Below are 19,690 nucleotides of genomic sequence, written 5' to 3' on the forward strand. Positions count from 1 at the left end.
CCATACCCTGGCTTCACCCTAGCCGGTCCCCTAGAACACCGAGGGGCTGCCAGGGTGGCTGATCCGGACAAACTCCCTGGGGCCCCACAGGGAGCTTTGCTCCCCAAACCTCATGCCCTTGTGTGTTAACCCCAAGCACGTCCCCAGTAGTTCACTGAGTCCCCAACTACGTATCCGTGTTGATCTGCCAGGGCATCTGCCAGCCTGCAGAGACAGTGTCCCTGGCAATGGGACTGGGCTGCCCCCAGGGCTAACAGTCTGCCAGAAATCAATGAGATTTGTCCACAGGCTCTGGTCCACTCACCTCCACTCTACCTGCACTGTCCCAGGCAGCCTGGAGCCAGAGGCTGCAGCGGAACCAGCAGGCGGGTGCCACTGTCCTCACCCCACATCCTGGGGCAGCACAGGATGAACAAAGGGGGAGGGACAATGACCTGCATTGCAGTGAAGCTGGAAGCCGCTTCTTGGCACCCAGGTGGGGCCAGTGAGGTGCCCGGGCCCCACCGGCACTGCTCACCAAAACGCTGCCTCCCTGCCCGTCAGGGCTGAGTTATCCCTGGCACAGGGCTCTCTGGAGAGCTCATAAAGCAGCTGATGCAGCGAAGCAGCTTCAACACTCAATAATCCCTCCGTCTCACTCCGCTTGGACGCCAGCATATTCATCTTGAATTATCCTTTCGAAGGCCAAATCAATCCTAGGAAGCGCTAGGGCTGCCGCCGCACACACTCCTGCTGCCACGAGAGCCCAGGAGAGGAGGGTCCATGGGCAGCGCCGTGATATCAGGATGTGGGGACAGAGAGGTGGCCAAGGAAGACCCCCTCCCTCACTCAAGGGAAGGGGCCAGAGGGGACCAGAGTTTGAGGCTCTCATCCCCTCCATCCACTGTAGTATGAGGGCAGAGTGAGGAAGCTGAAGAGAGACCACAGATGGTGGGAGAGGCCTCTGTTCTAGCCCAGGGCTAGAAGGTTCTCCTCTTCGCTTACCCTGATCCACTCACCTGCAAAGAGGGTAGAGTTCTGGTTGTGGAGGGGGAAAGACCTGGGCTTGGATCCGGCTCGCTTAATGACCTGGGCAGGTGGCAATCCCCCTAAGCCTCAGTCTCCTCATCTGTAAAATGCGCTGAATATCCACCCCCTTCACAGGGAGCAAGGCGTGCAAAACCCTTGGACACAGCACGTGGCACACAGGAGGGTGAGTGGGAGGGAGCAGGTGGGAAAGTCTGTCCTGAGTCTGAGGGCTGACTACAGGAGCCGGGACCTCCAGAGTAAAACAGAGCACATTCAGGGGCAGGCTTCTGTCTTCAGACCCTGGACAGCATCATGTGAAGAGGGACAGGCTGACTGCAGGGAACTCTGGGCACAGGGGGACCGATGGAGCATCGGGAGGAGGCAGACAGCCCATGAGCAGGAAGGTGCGCTCACTAGCCGATGAGACGGGGAGTGCCCACCGCCGCAAGGGCCCACCCCATGCCTGCACTACCTGTTGGCAGACAGCTGTGCCGAGTGCATGTCCGGTCAGGCTGGGAGGTGGGACCCGGGACCTCTGGGCCTCTCCCACCTGCAACGCGAAAATGCCCTTGGAAGAGTAACACGTAAACCACACCAAATATTTATGTGTTGGGCATAGTGGGCTTTGGCCACTTAAGGGTATCGTCCTTGTCCCTAAGCTACTTCTCTCCTAGTTGGGAAAAGCACTAGTCAATGGCAACAAAAATGGTTAGCATATATTAGTGCCAACCACATTTCTTAATGTCCAAAGTTAATTAACTTATTTAAGCCCATGAGTATACACTGTGTGACCATCACCCCCATTTTCCAACCAAGGAAACTGAGGCATAGAGAGATTTAAATAGCCGGTGATAACAGTCCACACTTGTTCAAGATGCAATGCAGGGCTTCTTGGAAGAGGAGGCCCTTCAAGACAAATACCTCAATAGACACAAAGTCTGCCCAATTTAGTTTTCAGAGCTCTTTCGTAAAGCTCCCTGTGAAGTCAGCTGGGCAAGTGTGATCAGCCCCATTTTCAGAGGAGGAAAAAAGAGGCTCAGAGAGGCTAAGGGACTTGCCTGTGGTTACAGAGTTAACAAGAGGTACGGCTGGGATTAGAACCCAGGCCTCGTGCCTCCCCTGCCAGTGCTTGGTGCCCTGTGCCCAGATGGGGGAGAGGAGGAAGGGAATGGCACCCTTCCTTACACCAAAGGACAACTTTCCTGTGTCCAAACCCAAGTCCAGGGCTGACACAGAGACTAGATCTCCTATTCCAGACTAAGCTGTAGTTGGACAGTCAGGCGCCAGGTCCCCTGAGCCGTGTAAACAGTCAGGGTGAGGGGAGTGATGACAAGTTCAAAGTCGGCTCTGCCTGCCACCGTCTCCCCAGCCAGCTGGAGGATTTTCAGCTCTTGTAAATCACACCTTCGGCTGGTTCCCAGAGAGCCCAAGTGTTCCTGGCTGGCTGCAAGCTCAGCACATCCTCGCCCAATGACACAGCTGAGCCAGGCTCATCTGCCAGCCCCCCAGCCCCACGAAAGGGGGTGCCTGCCGCCTGGCCACAGCACAGCTGGCTGAAGCCCCCACCTCCTTAACTGCTGATCACTGGAAAAGGCCGTGGGCCCAGGAGCAAGCAACCTGGTTAATCTCACACTCTCATCTATTTCCCCAGTCATTTCTCAGCAATATTTCCAACTCTGCACAGTACGTCCAGCAAGCACCAGCATATTCGGAATAACTGGGGAAGCAAGGCCCAAACAGGGAAATCGGCTTGCCCGAGCTCACACAGCTGCATGGGAGCAGAGTCAGTCCTGGGACCTAGGCTCCTGCCTGAGTCCAGGGCCTGTGCTCCCAGACCAAGCTGTGCTGGCCACTCTCCCCTCCATCCAGCTCCTCGCTGGTGTGCACCCTTGGTCACTGAGACCCTTTCCTGGGTGACAGATTGAGGAAAGGCCCTCAAAAATCCCGAGGGGTGGTCGAGTGGGGTAGTAAGGGTGTGGATGTTGAAGACTGAATTCCTGGGATTCAAATCCCGTGGGAGCTTGGGCAGCTTGACTGATCTCTCTGAGCCTGTAACGTGGGGACCGTGATGGAGCAGACTTCCCATCATCGCTGTAAGGATTCAATGAGATCACTCAGGTAACCTAACTAGTAAACCACAACTACTAAATGATTACTACTATTATTTTTACTTTTAACTCCAACAACCTATTTCTGCCATCCAAGACACAACACAAGCTGCTTACCCCACTGCTGGTGGGCCTGGTCCACGGCCTTCTGAAATGCTGTTCCCGTGGCTTCTGCGTGTAAACCCAGTCACTCAACGACGCCTCTGCTAGGAACCTGCCCCTCGCCAGGCCCAGAACGAAGTCCTTCCTTGCCTGAACATTAGCAGCGCCCTGGAGCTCATCCCTCCCACTTGCCTGGGGGTGGTCTGGGCATTTACCATACATCCTCTTCTCCACTCCAAACCGGGGCTCCTTAAAAGCAATGACCCACACACAGAATCCCAAAGTCGTAGTTAAGTTGCACAGGCTTTGGGGTCAGGCAGCACTGGGCTCGGGCCCATTTCTATCCTATAGAAGCTGTGTGACCCTGTGCAAATTACTCACTCTCTCTGAGCCTCTGCCTTCTCATCTGTAAAGTGAGGATTATAAAGCCCCCTTTCTCGGTCTGCTACAAGGATTCAGTGAAGCCAGGTGTATGAAGAGCTTACCTAGACACAGAGTAAGTGTGTAAATATAGCTGCCATTTTCCCAGTTGTCTTTAATGTGTGTGTCCCTACACTGCCTCCAGGCGCAGCCTGGCACAGGTGTGCAGTGCAGCCCACTAATGCCGGCCTGCACGACATGCGGCACGTCATCGTTATCATTAGTGATATTACGGCTGCATCCAAAACGCCCGTCCCACCCCCACCCATGTATCGAGTGGTCCATGGCTGGGGCTGCCACAGGCCCCAAGTGTGCCAGGCAGGGGCCTCTTGGAGAGGCTACAGCCCAGCATCCCCCCAAAGGGTACTAATCTGTCCTATAACCCCCTTTGAGGGCCGATGCTGACCTGGAGAAAGGCAGAAAGGAAGGAGGGCACAGAGGCATCCAGGCCCTTCCAAAAGTCCTGTGTCATCCCCCACCTCCCAGAAGGAAGAGTAAAATCCCTGCTCTGTGAGGTCACCAGGAAGCCGGGGTACCAGACCGGCTGCTCCCAGCATCTGATCACCTGGACAGATACTAGATCACCTCCTACCTCCAAAACCTCACCCAGTACTGACAGCTTTAGGAAGCCTCTGGGCTACCCTCACTTCCCCTCCCTCAGCACTCCAACCCCAGATTGTGGCAGCTCTGAGGCACCTGGAGCCCTTTCCGTAAACATCAAGTCCCAAGCTCACAGCCAACCAATCCAGGAGGACGCCCCTCCTTCCCTAGGCCCAGAGGAACCCCATACCTGCATGGGCAGAGCCCTCTTGGATATCTTTTGCAGATGGTGTGAGAAGTTAGGGCAGGAATCCAACAGTAACTCTCTGAGGCCCTTGTGCAAGCTCCCCACTTGGGCCTCAGTTTCCCCATCTGTAAAGTGGGAGTGTTTGACTAGCGATCATCAAATTGTCCTATAGGAGGCCCTAGCTGTTCATTGCAGGCCCACTGAGGATCCTTGGGTGGGGGGTAAAAGTGAAGGTGAGGAATACAGGCTGTTACCACTGTGTACCTCTGACTTTAACTTCAACCACAGACGGTTATTTCTCCTTAGCACTTGTTATTGTCTCAGGCACTCTAATTTTGTCTGTGTTGTTATCTGTTACTGAGCTACACTGCCTCTGTACAGGCGGCAGGCGGAAAAGCCCAAACCATGCTCAGAGCACACACCCAGATGATGTTTGGGAACCACCCCCACTGGACTCCTCATATCCACGTCCCTCTAACCCTTCAATTCCTGTAGTTTTGCCACCGGCCCTTGCCAGGGAGCTGCTTTGTGGGACAATGACCCCCTCTTCCCTGTGGCGGTCCTAAGGAACACTCCGGTTAAGGAAAAACTCATTCTCATCCTGTGGTTCTCCATCCTCTCCCGAGAGATGATTTCTTCCCCTTATTGAGACAAGGGAAGAGGGATACACGGTAGGATAAATAGCCCCTCCCGGGGGACACCAGGTACAGAGAATGGTCCAGGAAAGACCCAACTCCCTTCCAGATTCCCCTCTAACCTGCCCCTCTTCATATCTGCTCCACAGCCTCATGCCTGGACGTCATGCCATCCCTGAGCGTGTGCTGCCCACGCCCCCGCCATTCATGTCAGCATCCCCGCATCTCCCACGCTGCGCCCAGTGGGGCCTGCCCCTGCGGCGAGTTGTCTGCGTGCTTGCAGGCACACAGCTCCTCCGTCTACCGAGACCGCCGATGCGGGTCAGCCCACCTGAAAATTGCTCTCGCTGGGTCCAGACGAAACAGCTGGGCATTGATGGAGTTTGCAGAGAAATTAATCAGCGCCGTCTGGCAGTGGTGCCAGGCGCTGCCTGGGCCTGATGCATCCTAATGAGTCCCGAGCTCCTGCCTTAATGGCTCCTGACAAGGCTAATTTAGCCATGTAGGTGATTAGTGCGGGCATTATCACCTGAACTGAGGCTCAAGACGCTTTGGAGGTCCGGGAGGGTCTGCCTGGGGAAGTCGGCTCCATGAGCAACCACCCTGGTGACACACAGAGGGACCAGGACCAAGGGGAGGGGAATCGGCAAGACATTGAACATCCACTCAGCCTTTCATTCTTCCTTCATCCCTCTACTCATCCGACCAGCGATTGTTGAGGCCCACTTTGTACCACGCACTGTGCTTGGCGCAGAGGACACGTGCCAGGAGGCTCAGCTTGCTGGGCTGCACAGTGGACATGACGCCACTTCTCTGGGATTCACTGTGAGGCTCTGGTCGGAGGCTGGCCGTCAATAAACGCTAGCTAATAGTATCGTTCTACAATCTTATATTACACATAAATACCAAAATGATAATTAATTGTAACATTGATATTAATTAAGATAGTAAGTAAAAATGAACAGCCGATGGGGAGTTACACACAAATAACCATGATAGGACTTGCTAAGAGCTTTCATAGAGGTGAATTCAAAGCAAACAGAGGGTGCGGGATGGCGGAGGCTACGGCACCTCCCAGGACAGGTGACATCTGAGCTACACCTTGAAAGATGAGCAGGGATTCACCAGGTAGGGAAGGGGAAAGGGCACTCCCTGCCGAAGGGACAGCGCGGGTGAGGGTGTGGCGGCGAGACAGAGCTGAGGTGTCGGGGTGCTGAGCGGTCCCCGTGATGGTGAGCAGGTGAGGAGCGGTAGGTGACAGGCCACGACAAAGAGCTCTCACTCCTTTCTCTAGGCGCTTGGGAGGATTTGGACTGGCGGTATTCAGAATTGGGATAGGAGGAGTGACCTTGGGACCCAGCCCCAAGGGACACTGTCCCCCTCCAGGACCTGATGAGTGAGGACTGGGGTGGCAGCCAAGGTAGACGGACTAGATGCCCTCCACCCCCTCAGAACTCCTAGGTCAGCTCGGTGCCTCCAAGCCAGGTCTCATGCTGCTGCTTGTGTCCCTCCCTGGAGGCCAGCCAGGGCTCGGTGCCCCGAGGGTCCGCAGCAAATATGCCACATACAGCCTGGGGTGGGCAGGCAGCTGGGGTGACAGGAGACATGCTCTCCTGGGCGCTCTCCCTGGGCAGCCATCCCTGTCATCACCAACACCTCGCTCCTGATACCCTGGGGAGGGGGGCGCCTGGCCTGAGACTCCAGAAGGATGGCGAGCAGGCATGGAGCCAGCCCCAGCCCCTGCCCTGGAAGGTTCCCCTCGCACTCACGAACTCCAGACTTCACTCCTCCCCCAAGGCACCTCAAGCCCCAGGCATGAGCCAGGCACGGGGTGGGGGGGTGGGCAGGGGACATAGAGATGGCCCAGGCACCTGGAAGCATTCACAGGGCAACAGGGGAGACAGATGAGCAGCTGAGTAATAACAGCACTGCGACTGGGACTAATAGAGAAGGAGAAAGCAAAGGAAGCAGCCCTTGAACTCCGCCTGGAGAAAGCCAGGAAGGCCACACAGAGGCGGCAGCATGTGAACTGACTTGACTGACCAACGGAGGTTCATCACGTTCCAGGAAAAAGGAGCAAGAGGTAGGAACTCGCCTTTCCTGCTCGAGGAACTGCAGGGTGACCGGTGTGGCTGGAGTGGAGCGAGCTGGGGGTGTGGGGAAGGAGGTGAAGTCTGAGTGGTAGCAGGGCCTGGACTGCAAACAGCCTCGATGCCATTTAAGAGCACGGTTTTCATTCCAGGTGGGTGAAGGGACTTGAGCTGACCTTGTGACAGGCTCTGTCTCAGGTTGAAAAGGACCACTTGGCTGGGAGGGTGAGAGAGGCTGCAGCAGGGCAGAGGGAGCAGGGGGACCACAGAGACCATCGGGAAGCTGTTGGGATAATGCAGACTTGGCCTGTGGTGGTAGGAGGTGAAGCGGTGAGAAGTGAGAAGATTCTGGAAATAGATTCTGCCTTTTAGACATCCACGTGGAAACAGATGCAGAGGTGGTGTATGAGCCTAGAATCTCTGGTGCGAGGAGGCCCAGGCAGAAGGTAGAAGCCTCAGGGCTGTCAGCACACAGGTAGTACCCAGAGCTGCCAGACTAGGCATGGCACGGGAGTGAGAGCATAGAGGAGAGACAGAGGAGCCGGGCCCCGGGGCCCTCTGTGCCAAGAGGCCCTGGAGAAGTAGAGGAACAGGCAAAGGAGACTGAGAAAGCACAGCCAGAGGTGATGTCCCGGAGGAAATAAAGATAACTGCTGAAAGGCCACAAGGCCTGAGGATTAACGGCCAGCTTCAGCCACAGGGAGGTGGTCGGTGGTCCCGACACGAGCAATATTGGTGGAGTGTTTGGAGTGGATTGGGGAGGGCGATCGGAGACAGCATCCTTGCCCCCTGTCCCTCATCCTAAAGGTGCCATGAGGCCATTTGCTGCCGACAGCCAGGGCCGAGGTGTGGGCTATGCCAACCAGTCTGACCAGGCATCACGTCTCCACTGTGCTCCTGCTCTGCCCCGCCCAGGCCGGGCTCTGCTGCCAGTCCACGTCTGCAGAAGACAAACAGGGACAAGGGGGGCCTGGAAGGGGAAGGCAGAGCTACTTAATGACTTCATTTGGCTGCTGTCTTTTCCAGATGGGAGGTGGTCTACAAAAAGAACATCAGGCAGAGGGAACTGGAAGCTGAGATAGGAGGAGACAGAGATGGAACATGCAGCCTCCGCACGGGATTTCAGATGGCTGGGCCGTACCTTCCCATTGCGCTCCCCAGCACGTGGCCGCTGGCCCGCGGTCAGAAACTGAGCAAGAGCATGAAAAATGGGAAGGCTCAGAAGGTTTGGAGTGAATGAAAGTCCCAATCTCTAACCCAGGAGAGCACACTCACAGAAACTACATTCTGATAGAGCCTGTAATCAAACTCTACCTTCCATTCTTAAAAGGAACTTAAAAACGAATTAAAATGCTTAGGACACTGCCTCAAGCACTCAGTAAACATTGTTAGTATAATAATATATATTATATATATATAGTATATCATATGTTATGTTATCATTATTATTCTGTAAGGCTCCAGTGGTCAAAATTAGGTGCAGTGGGTAGTAGTTGCAGGGACAGATTTCATAGTAACATTAGGAAGACGTTTTCATTCCCAGAACTGTCCCCACAGCACAGAAGTGAGCAGCCTGGTAAGATCATGAGTTCCCCTTCATTGGGGGTCCAAGCAGAAGCCGGATAATCTGTCCCAGAGCTGGAAGTTTGGTCTGCCTGCAGCTCTGACCTATTCCTCTGGTAAGCTGACATTTTCAGACTAGTTTGGTCTCTGGCTCTAGCCACTGGTACCAACCACCCCACTGGACCCAGCTCACCTATGTGTTTGTCTGTCCCCCTTGCAAGCCCGTGGCTAGCAGGACAGTCCAACCAGCCATCCCTGGGACACACATAAGTCCTCTTTTGTGTAACAACAAAGCATTCTAGGTGTGGAAGCTTTGGAGTTAACTATAGTGTATGTATACAGCCCAACAATCCAGAAAGGAGACTATTCCATCCCATTTCACAGTTTGGAGCACTGAGATTCAGAGAGCAAAGGGTTAGTGAGAGGCAAGCCTCAAAGTCAAGTCTCTAGGCCACCCCATTCCACATGGCAGGCAAAGGGCCAGTCTCCTTGCCAAGCTGTTTCCACCCTTACCCTCACCCTGGCCACTGCTGGTCAGAGGTATGCGCCCTGCTTTGTCCACGTCAGTCCATATGCATCCTCTGAATGGCCCAGGGCAAGTAGGTGACAGCACTCAGTGGAGGTTTCCAGGGCTGTGTTATCTGAGGGCCCAGAGATGTGACACCCTGGGCTAGCAGGACTGCCCCAGCTCAAGGCCACTGGGCCCATCTTTCCAATGCCCTCTCATTGGTGAGATGGGGAGATAGAGGCCCAGAGAGGGGAGGCACTGTGCCCAACGCCACACAGCAAGGAACAGAAACTGGGCTCATGATTTTCAGGGCAGAGCTGTGCTGCCCCACCCTGATGCAAAAGGAAGGGAGGAGGGCAGGAGGGTGTGGTCCAGCTCAGCACTGGCCCCTGCCCAGACAGATGAGCAGAGCTGTCTTCCAGCTCACTGAACCCTCTCTCATTCCTGCGGCCTCCCAGAGCCAGGGATCAATCCCCACCGCATCAGATGCACCTCCCCGTCCTCCCCGCTCTGTGACTGCCAAACACAGCCATAATGGGGCTGAGTCCTGGGAGTTACTCCTGGAGGCCAGTTGATGCCTGCGTGTGCAAAAGACAATCAAGAACCAGAGCCAAAGGTACCTGGAGCAAGGCCTGCTGGAGGGCTCGCTGGGGGCGTCCAGCCCAGGGTGTATCACCGCCAGCACTGGCCGAGCAATAGCCGCCCCTCCCAACCCCGTCACCCTCCCTGCAGCACAGGCACTCAGGGCGGAGCAGGGCAACGCAGGGCCACAGATGGGGTGACGGGGCTGGCGCCGCTCACCTGAGGGGGCCTTCGCCTCTCCCCACCAGCAGCCCCGCTCAGTGAGTGGCTGGCCACACCTCTGCCTCAGGGGCCTGCCTGTCCCAGATATACTGCCTCCACCACAAAGGAATCTCCAGGAGAATGAGGTTCACACAGACGCTTATAAAAATCAGCCACAGGAAATAGTGTGTGAAGCAATGGGAAGGACCCGTTCAGGACTCCGCTCAAGAGCCACCACCACCTCCCCCTAAGCTCTCCTGCTTCCTCCTGCTCTGCCCTGCCCCCAGAGGCACGACTCGGCCCCCTTCAGTCCCCACTGGGGCTTAACCAGACAGCCAACCTAGCCTCTATCGCCCGCGACGCTGACTTCTTTATTCCTCGGTCGCATTCCTCTCTGAATCCACGGCACCCAGGCCTGGCACAGGGGGCACCCCATCTGTAGCTGATAAACTGATGAATGAACTGGAAAGAGCAGAACCCCTAGTGGTGATAAACGCTGCTAACATTCATCTTTTATGGATCCACAGGCACTGGGCACCTCTCTGCTGCCTCCGCGCCAGCCGCACACCAGGTCTGGGCCTGCGGAGGAGCCAGCCACAAACACCACCCCCTGACCCAACTCAGAAGGGAGGAACCAGCTCAGCAGGGTCCCCAAGGGACTGCCGGCCATCCTCTCCACCCCTCAGAAGGTGAGCTAAGCCTCTGGAAGGACATTCCAGAGAGGCAATCTGCCTCCTTCCTGGACACTTCAAACACCCAGATGCCCAAACACCAATCCCCAAATCCAGCCTCACGATGCTGATGCATGGGGCTGCTAATCATCAAAAGAGTGGCCACTTTCTACACAGTGGGTCCCCACAGCCCTAGACAGTGTCACTGGGCCATGGGGCCAATCCCCACAATAGTCAGAATACCTGCTGTGCCCAGCACCTACCCACACAAGAAGGAAGAGTGGAAGGAAAGACCTCTGCAGGGAGCTTCTCATGCGCCCCTGCAAACAGTAGGGGAGAGTCTGGGGCCCACTAAGGCTCCCCTCTTCAAGCAGAGATTTTCTTTGAAGAATTTTGCATCTATGTTTGGTCTTACACTATGAAAGAGTACTTGAAATGACCTACTAGTTAAGTATCTTCACAGCCCTCCCCTCTCCAAGCCATCCTGCTTCATTTTCAGGTGTAAGTGATGCTCCAGAAAGATGCACCGTGCCGGCTGCCGGTGCTCGCTGCTTCTGGCCCACAGCCCCACCCTGATACCCGTGAAGCAGGCAGACCTGAGTGTAAGAAGCCCCAGACTACAAGCACTTTCTCTAAAATGACACGGACGAGAATGAGAGGACACAAGAGGGAGTGCTGGTGGAGGTGAGAGGCACCTCCTGGCGCTGTTTTCCTCCATGCTCACAAGAACTAGTGCCTTCCCGTCAGCACAGCTGCAAGATGGGTTTGTTCAATTCAACCCCATTTCCTGAGAAGCTTCAGGGTCCCTAGAGCTGAGCTAAGGCCATGGGGCTATGCGTGCCGACCTCCAGCTGCAGATGTAGGAGCCAGGCCCTCGGGAGGGGCTCGTGAGGATAGACCTGGGTGATGAGGTGACTCAAGCTGGGGGCGGGTGGTGAGAAGCGGGTACCAGGATGCTCGTGATCACTTCCTAGATAATTTTTTTTTCTAATGACAAAAAAACAGGCATACTCAGTGCAGAAAACTCAGTAATCACAGAAAAGTACAAAAGGCTACAAAACAAACTCTACAAGAGCTTTCATCTTCAAATTTTCACAAGGAAGAAGAACGAGGCATTTTGTAGGACAAAATTAGTGCGGAAGTGAAAGTCAAGCAACTTGGGCTCAATGTGATAAACTCTTTGACACTGAGAACTCCTCTCTTTTGGAATAGGCCAGCACAGGAAGTAATGAGTGTCGCATCCCTGGAGGCAACCAAGCAGAGGCCACACGAACACCCATCTGGGACCCCATGGAAGAGTTTCCAATAACAGGGGGAAGATCAGCTCAATCGCTAAGATCCCTTTCACTTGTGGGAAAGGAGCCCACCTCACGCCACCCAGCCTGCCCACCAGCCCTTGCGCCAACTCACCCACAGGCGTATCCTCGCTGATCAGCAGGTATGTTTCAAAGAAGTGGTTGATGAAGAAGGGCAGTCGGTTCACCTGGCCTGGAAGTTAGAGGACAAGAGCATCAGTCAAGTACCCTCGTGCCAGCTCCATGCGTTCTGCAAGGGGCACAGAGTAGGGGCTCCGGTGGGCACTGAACCTGCATCCAGTGCTGAAGACACCTTTCCAGGACCTTGGCAGCTCGCCGTTCTGCCTCGAGGCCTATGGGGAGTAACGCCAGTAGGCAGGCAGAAGGCTGTCAGGTCGTTCGCTCAGCGAGGCCACGAGCCACGTGTGGCTATTGAGACCTGGTCCACGCTAGGATGTGCTGACGTGTAAAATACACACAGGATTTTGAAGATGTTGTACGAAAAAGTGGGTGTGAAATATCTCATTCGTCTTTTATACTGATGACGTGGAAATGATAAGATTGTAGCTACAGTGGATTAAGTCAAATACATTATTAAAATGAGTTTCACCTGTTTCTGTTCTAATGCGCCTCTTAGAAAATTTAAGACCACACATGTGGCTCACATTGTATGTCTACTGGGCCTCCCAGCTGTAGATAGACTGGGAGCTTGGCAAGGACAAGGGCTGTCTGCTGTGTTAAGTGCTGCAACCCTGGTGCCCAGAACAGCACTTGGCACTTAGAAGGCCCTCAGCAGCTATTTGTTGTGTGAAGGAGTGGCCAGCTGATGCCACGTGATTAATAACAACAATAATAACAACAACAACAATGATAATAGCTGCCATCTATGGAAGCCTCCTCCGTACCAGCCGCTTACACCATCTCCACCAATCCTCATGGTCCAACATGTGCTGTCACGTCTGCATGTTACTACTGAGAAAAATGAGGCTTTGAGGGGGTAACTAGGATCTTGCCCAGGGTCACACGGCTGGTAAGTGTGGCATGGGCCGCACTGGAACCCAGACCTGGAAGCCTGTGCAGGTAACCCTGTACCACTCTGTGACAGCCTCAGGTTGGGGGCTGGCTCTGGAAGGGGACAGCGTGATACCGTCATGGGCTGAGGAATTTCATATCTATGAAGAGTCCCCCATATCACAAGTCCCTCCCACAAAGCCTCCCCAAGGCTGGCTTCCTCTGTCCCCTGAGCAACCCCCCAGAGGCCTTCAGTAGTATGGTATAATATGAAATATATTTGGTCTCTGCCCCCAGTTCCTGGCACAGAGCTTCAAAACTCCGTGCAATTTCCAGAGTGATAGGAGTGTCTTTTGTTTTCTCCGTAAGGAGCCCCCTGACCACACCCACGTTTATGCCAATGAGGTGATTTATTTTTATCTTTCAATTTTTAAAAAAATTGTTATTGAAGTATAGTTAATTTATAATGTTGTGTTAATTTCCGGTGTACAGCAAAGTGACTCAGTTATACATACATATAAATATATTATTTTTCATATTCTTTTCTACTATATATAGTTTATTAAAAGAGAGTAAACATAGCTCCCTGTGCTCTACAGTAGGACCTTGTTTATTTTATATAGAGTAGTTTGTATCTGCTAATCCCAAACTCCTAATTCCCCAGCCCCTCCTTTCCCCTTTGGTAACCATAAGTTTGTTTTCTATGTCCATGAGTCTGTTTCCGTTTTGTAAATAAGTTCATTTGTGTCATATTTTAGATTCCACATATAAGCAACACCATTGGTATCTGTCTTTCTCTGTTTGACTGACTTCACTTAGTATGATAATCTCTAGGTCCATCCATGTAGCTGCAAATGGCATTATTTCATTCTTTTTTATGGCTGAGTAGTATCCCATTGCGTATACATGCCACATCTTCTTTACGCCTTCATATGTTGATAGACATTTACGTTGCTTCCATGTCTTGGTTATTGTAAATAGTGCTGCTATGAACACTGGGGTGCATGTATCTTTTCAAATTAGAGTTTTCTCTGGATATATGGCCAGGAGTGGGATTGCTGGATCATATGGTAACTCTATTTTTAGTTTTCTAAGGAACCTCCATACTGTTCTTTGTAGTAGCTGCACCAATTCACATTCCCACTGACAGGGTAGGAGGGTTCCCTTTTCCCAGTGAGGAGACTTAGAGTGGGGTCTCTACAGAGAGCCTCAGGAAGGGGCTGATCCCCGGAAAGACCAAGTGATAAGACGGGGAACTTTCAGCCCACCTCCAACCTCTAGGGAGGGGAGGGGAGCGGGAGATTTCCAATATTGGATGAGCTCCCAAGTTGGTGAACACATCCGTGTGCTGGGAGGAGGGCACACCTGGAGAGGCATGGAAGCTCCACCCGACCCCACTCCCCCATAGCTTGCCCTGTGCATCTCTTCCATCTGGCTGTTCCTGAGTTGTATCCTTTATATTCAACCAGTAAATGTAAGTAAAGTATTTCCCTGAGTTCTGTGAGTCATTCTAGCTAACTGAACCTAAGAAAGGGTAGAAGGAAGCCCTGATTTATAGCCAGTTGGTCAGAAGTACAGGTGGCCTGGGACTCACCACTGGCGTTTAGAGTAGAGCTGAACCCTTAAATCTGTGGAATCTGGCACTAACTCTGGGTAGACAGCATCAGAATTGAACTGAATTGTTGGACACACAGTCGGTGTCTGGAGAGTTGGAGAACTGGTTGTTGGTATTGGAAAACACCCCAGAAGGAGGCAAACGAGGGCACTTCCCCCTCTGCCCCTACCAACCAGGGATGGGGGGGTTGGTCAGTCTCACATGGGGCCGACATCGTGCAGCACACACGTAAGCAGCTCCCGCTGGGTCTTCCAGGGGCCCTGAACATGGGTGGGCTGCAGCCCTCCCCTCCCTCATTTCTGCTGACCTGGCTCCCTCAGAGCTTGGGCCAGGCTCAAGAACACAGAGGCTAGTACTTCCCTCATTGCTGGAGACCTCCTCGTGGGGAGCAGGCAGAACTAATGGAATCTCCACCCCCACCCCCTCTGCTCAGGCACCCAAGCTGATGCCATTTCTGGTTCTGCAAGCACTGTAGCCTCTCTCTCCTCTCCTGGCCAGGACTGCTGGCCCTTTTGCCTTCACTTGCCAATTCCTATTTATCCTTCAAGTTTTGCCTTAGATGTCCCTTCTTCCAGGAAGCCCTCCCTGACCACCACAACTACACATATGCACTCGCCCACACACTTCCACCCTCTCATATGAGGAACCTGGGGCTCCTCACACACTCAAGAGCCTCAGAAAGGCTCAGAGGCCAGTGGTCAAGGGCTTCGCCTTTGTTTGTAGTCTCCCTGTGCCTCTTTCTAGTCATATGACCTCCCCATGCCTCAGTTTACTCAGGTGTAAAATAACGATAACAACAGGACTTACTTCTTGGCTGTGTTGAGTATTAAATGAGATTACATACATAAAGCACTTAGCGCCATGCTCGCGCACACAGCAAGCACTCGATAAATGGTAGCTATTATTAATGTTGGTATTAATGACAGTGCTGCCTGCTCAGCCAGAGGGGGAGGCTTTGGATCCCTGCTGGGGGCTTTGGGCTCCCTTACAGAAAGCAGCTGAGCCAGGGTAGAAGGCTCAGGGGCGACCAGGGAATTCGGCATGGGCTCAGGCTGGGGCAATGGGAGGGAAACCAGCCAGAAAACACGTCACCTGCAGCAGCATCGTCCGTTTTCATCGTCCGTTTTGTTTTACAGGACCTGCCGATAACCAGCCACTGAGAGCTCCGCACGGGTGGCTGGGCAGAGCCTCGGGGACGTATGTCGCCTGCCACATACCAAGCAGGACCGTGATCTGGGAACAGGCTCCCACCCTCGGAAGCCCAGTGGCCTTGGGCTGCCAGTGGGGACTGGGAGGGTGGTGGGAGGGTGGGAAAGGGGGGTGCCCACAGGTCGCCTGTTCCCTTAAAAGACACTTTTAAGGCATGAAGGCTGTGGCCTCCAGAAGCAAACTGCTGCCTCAGGAGCTTTGAGGCCTCCGGCCAAGTGGGAACGTGAGTGCCCGTGCGAGGGGAGGGGACAACGAGCGACTTCTGTGAAGGAACGGGAGTCCAGCTGCCCGCGCCCACGATGCGCCCCTCTGTCCCCGCCCCACGCATGCTCATTCCCTGCTTTGGCACCTACTGTGTGTTCTGCCCTGGATGCCTTCTCCCTGCATCCCTGGCCCACTCACACTTATCCTTCCTTACAAAGTAGATGCGGGTCCACCAGCTTTAAGTATTTATTTCAACACTGCTGTGGCCTCTCCCGTTGCGGAGCACAGGCTGCGGACGCGCAGGCTCAGCGGCCACGGCTCACGGGCCCAGCCGCTCCGCGGCATGTAGGATCTTCCCGGACTGGGGCACGAACCCACGTCCCCTGCATCGGCAGGCGGACTCTCAACCACTGCGCCACCAGGGAAGCCCAAGAATCAAGCTTTTAACCACCACAGGCCTGAGGGGAGAAGGGAGAGGGGGAGGCTCACACAGAAGGCAGATTCGAGCTGCGGTGCTGGATGACAGGTCTTCCACATGCGGCGAAGAAGGGAAAGATCCCGGAAGGAAGCAAAGCTGGGCAGATGTGGAGGAGCGGAGCCGTCCAGGCACGTGATGTGGGAAGGACAAGGCATCCACCAGACCAGGAAGCACAGCCTTCACTCAGAACCGTGGGATGGGGCAGGGGATTCCTCTTAGGGCTTGAAGGACACTGGCAAGTGGCAGAGCCTGGACTGGAACCAGGAGAGCCCAACCCCAGCCCAGGCCCACCTGCCCAGGCCTCTGAAGGCACAATGGTTCTCACTGAGGTCCATGTTGGGCACAGCCCTAGACCCCGCCCTCAACTCATGACAGGGAAGGTGCACAGGACAGGGAGCACAGCGCGGCGACCAGGTGAGGCCTTGTACGCCCTGCCACTCGCTGCTGTGCGGCCTGGGCAAATCGCTCTACCTCTCTGGCCACCGTTTCCCAGCCTCAAGATGAAGACAAAGAGTCCTCGCTGCCCTCTCACCCTGCCTCCCTGCCAGAGGTGTCCTGTGCACGGCGTCACTGCTATGATAGCTGCTGCAATTTGGATGCGTGAGCCGCCTGGATCTAGAGAGCTCAAGGGGAGACTGCGCCTCTTCTACGAAGGCAGCCAAGCTGTTAGCACCTGTTATATTTCTTTTTAATGGGGAGGGCGGGGGAGGGCATGGGTGTCCAAGGTCACAGAGTCCCTGAGGAGTCTGAGGACACCAACAAGCAAACCCAGAGGGTCAGAGCTGAGGGTCTCGGGTGCCCCTCACTGAGCCCTCCCTGAATGGGGCTTTACAAAGGAGAAACTTGACATCTGGAGCAGTGGCTGGCCCAGGGGTGGAAAGAGGGTCTGAGATCCCTCGTGGCTCTGCCCCTGAGAGTCTTTGAGGCTGCGCTGCTTGGATGGGAGTGAGCTCCCCATCACAGGGGCATCCCAGCAGAGATCCCTCCCAGTAGGGAAGCCAGGGGACTCTCCGGCAGCAGGATGCCAGCAGCACTCCACCAAGCATGAAGCTCTGGTCTCCTCCAGAGGCTCCCGGCTCCCTGGAGTGAGAGAAGGAGCTGACGCCCCTCAGGAATATGTTTGCCTGTGTCGCCAGGCACGCCCTGCCCATAGCTCTTCCCTGAGGACACCCTGGTCCCGCGGGACACCGAGCCAGCTGTGCCTGCTGTCCTGGCCTTCCTTCGTGCACACCAGAGCTGCTTTGCTCCCGGTGTCCAGGAGAGGCAAATGCCCAGGCCTTTCCTGGCCTCCTCCGTGGGCACTAAAGCTGGCACTGACCTGGCTGCTGCAAGGCCGGGGGAAGGAGGGCTGCCCGCCCTGCAGAGAAGGAAGACTCCTGGCAGCCGCACCCTCGCTCAAACTATTCCCTCCTCCAGGATTCCCTTCTTCCCTCTCCCCCCTTTAAAACGACTTCTCAGTCTTCAGAGCCCAGATGAAACGTCTCCCTTCTGGCTCGGTCTCTCCCGTGCCCGCAAGTTCAATTAATCTTTTCTTCTGATGGGCTTCTCTGGAGCTCTGTACATCCTTTATTACCACTTTATCCACCCTGCTTAGAGCAATCCTATCTGTGTCTTTCTCCCTGGTGAGCCCCTGAGCGCCCGAGAATGTCATTTCTTCCATACCCCCAGAATTGGACACAGTAGGGCACACAGTGTCACACAGTAGGTGCTCAAAAGACAACTGTGAAACGGACTAGAACTGGGGCCAGTCCCCACATCCCAGAAGAAGGACAGTTCACGGCCACAGATGCCTCCCCTTAGAGCTCAAGTATTTCTCAAGTCTCCTCCCCTTCCCTCATGTGTCCCAGGCCCTGGAGATGGCTGGTATTTTCAGCCCTGTGAGGGCTGCAGAAGCAACTGAGGCCCAGAAAGGGAAGTGAGTGCCCAGTCACACACACGGCAAGGCAGGGTCTTGAGAGTCCCAGAGCACAAACGCCAACCACACACTGTCCAGCCCGGCCTCCCATGCTCGCTGTGGGGAGAGAAGGCGGAGGACTGAACTTACCACAGCATCCAGAGATCAGCACAGACAGCCAGACCACGAGGCAGCTGGAAGCGACGTGGCACCTCATGGCTCCTGGGGACAGAAGGAGGGGAGGATGAGAAACGTCCTATTGGAGCGCCTGCTCTTGCAGGCTGTGCAGCGCTGCCTCAGCCCTGCAGCTCGGGGAGAATTGGGCCTGAGAAGGGAGGAGAGAGAATCGGTGCAGATGGGGGGGGGGGGGTGGCGGGCGGGGCACATGGGGAAGAAGAGAGGGTCTGTGCCCTGGGGTTCTGTCATCGTCCAGTGCTGAGAGTGGTGTGGCACGACTGGGCTGAGGGCATGGGCAACAGTCCCCTCTGTGCCCTCGTGGAGGCCGACTGCACGGCTGTGGGCAGGGCTCAGGGGGCACAGGGCCAGGTTTGTGACACATGCGGGGCTCAGTGGGCAGAGGGAGGGGCTGCTGCCTCTGTCCTCCAGGACAGCATACCCTGAGGGCGGTGGAACCTGGTTTAGTGGGGACAGAGTTAGGAGGCGGGTGCTGACACCCCCCCCAGCCAAAGTGCCCAATGAACATGTCTTTTCCTGTTTTTATATCTGCAGCATCATCTCATAACCTGGGATATGAAAGCAGCCCCCAGGCCATGGCGTCCAAAGAGGCACAGAGAAGGGAGGTAACCTGACCAGGGCCCCCAGCAAGTCTGTGGAAAGCTGGAGCCGGACTTCTGTCTCTAGCTAAGCTCTAGAGAGAGCTGGGGTCCAGCTGCCAGAGGCTTAGCAAAGCAAGCTCTCATCTCTAAGTGTAGTGGGGCGGGGGTAGCGGGTGGGCGGCGGGAGGGCCGCTCCCTCCCATCGCGGCCGTGGCCTGCCTGGTCCCATTACAGCAGGGTCACGGCCCTCTGGTTCCTTCTTACGCCCGCAGCGGCTCCGGAGCAGGCCTCCCTGGAGACCAGCAGTGACACCAGGAAGGGCCCACGCTCCTCAGCTGGGGATCCCTGCCTTCCGCTAACGCTGTCTCACCTCCGTGTCTCAGCTCATGGCCCCCTCACCTCTGCATCCCCACAGCCTAGCCAAGGGCCCACACGTCCTCCTTCAGGGAGCACCTACTGTGCACCTCGCCTGGGAGGCGTTATCCTCCCCGGTTCACAAGGTAAGGTCTGAAGGCCAAGAGCCGTTAAACAAT

General features: G+C 55.1%; 1 protein-coding gene across 1 annotated transcript in view; it reads right to left on the reverse strand.

The window, feature by feature from the left end:
- CDH23 (cadherin related 23) overlaps positions 1-18,598 on the reverse strand; it is a 392,970-nt gene extending 374,372 nt beyond the window's left edge. The window contains 2 exon segments of the mRNA XM_060034829.1: positions 12,086-12,163; positions 18,532-18,598. Coding sequence (XP_059890812.1) covers positions 12,086-12,163; positions 18,532-18,598 — 145 coding nt within the window.
- Between the last annotated feature and the right edge of the window lie 1,092 nt (positions 18,599-19,690).

This window comes from Delphinus delphis, chromosome 16 (genome assembly GCF_949987515.2).
Source record: "Delphinus delphis chromosome 16, mDelDel1.2, whole genome shotgun sequence".
Taxonomy (NCBI): domain Eukaryota; kingdom Metazoa; phylum Chordata; class Mammalia; order Artiodactyla; family Delphinidae; genus Delphinus; species Delphinus delphis.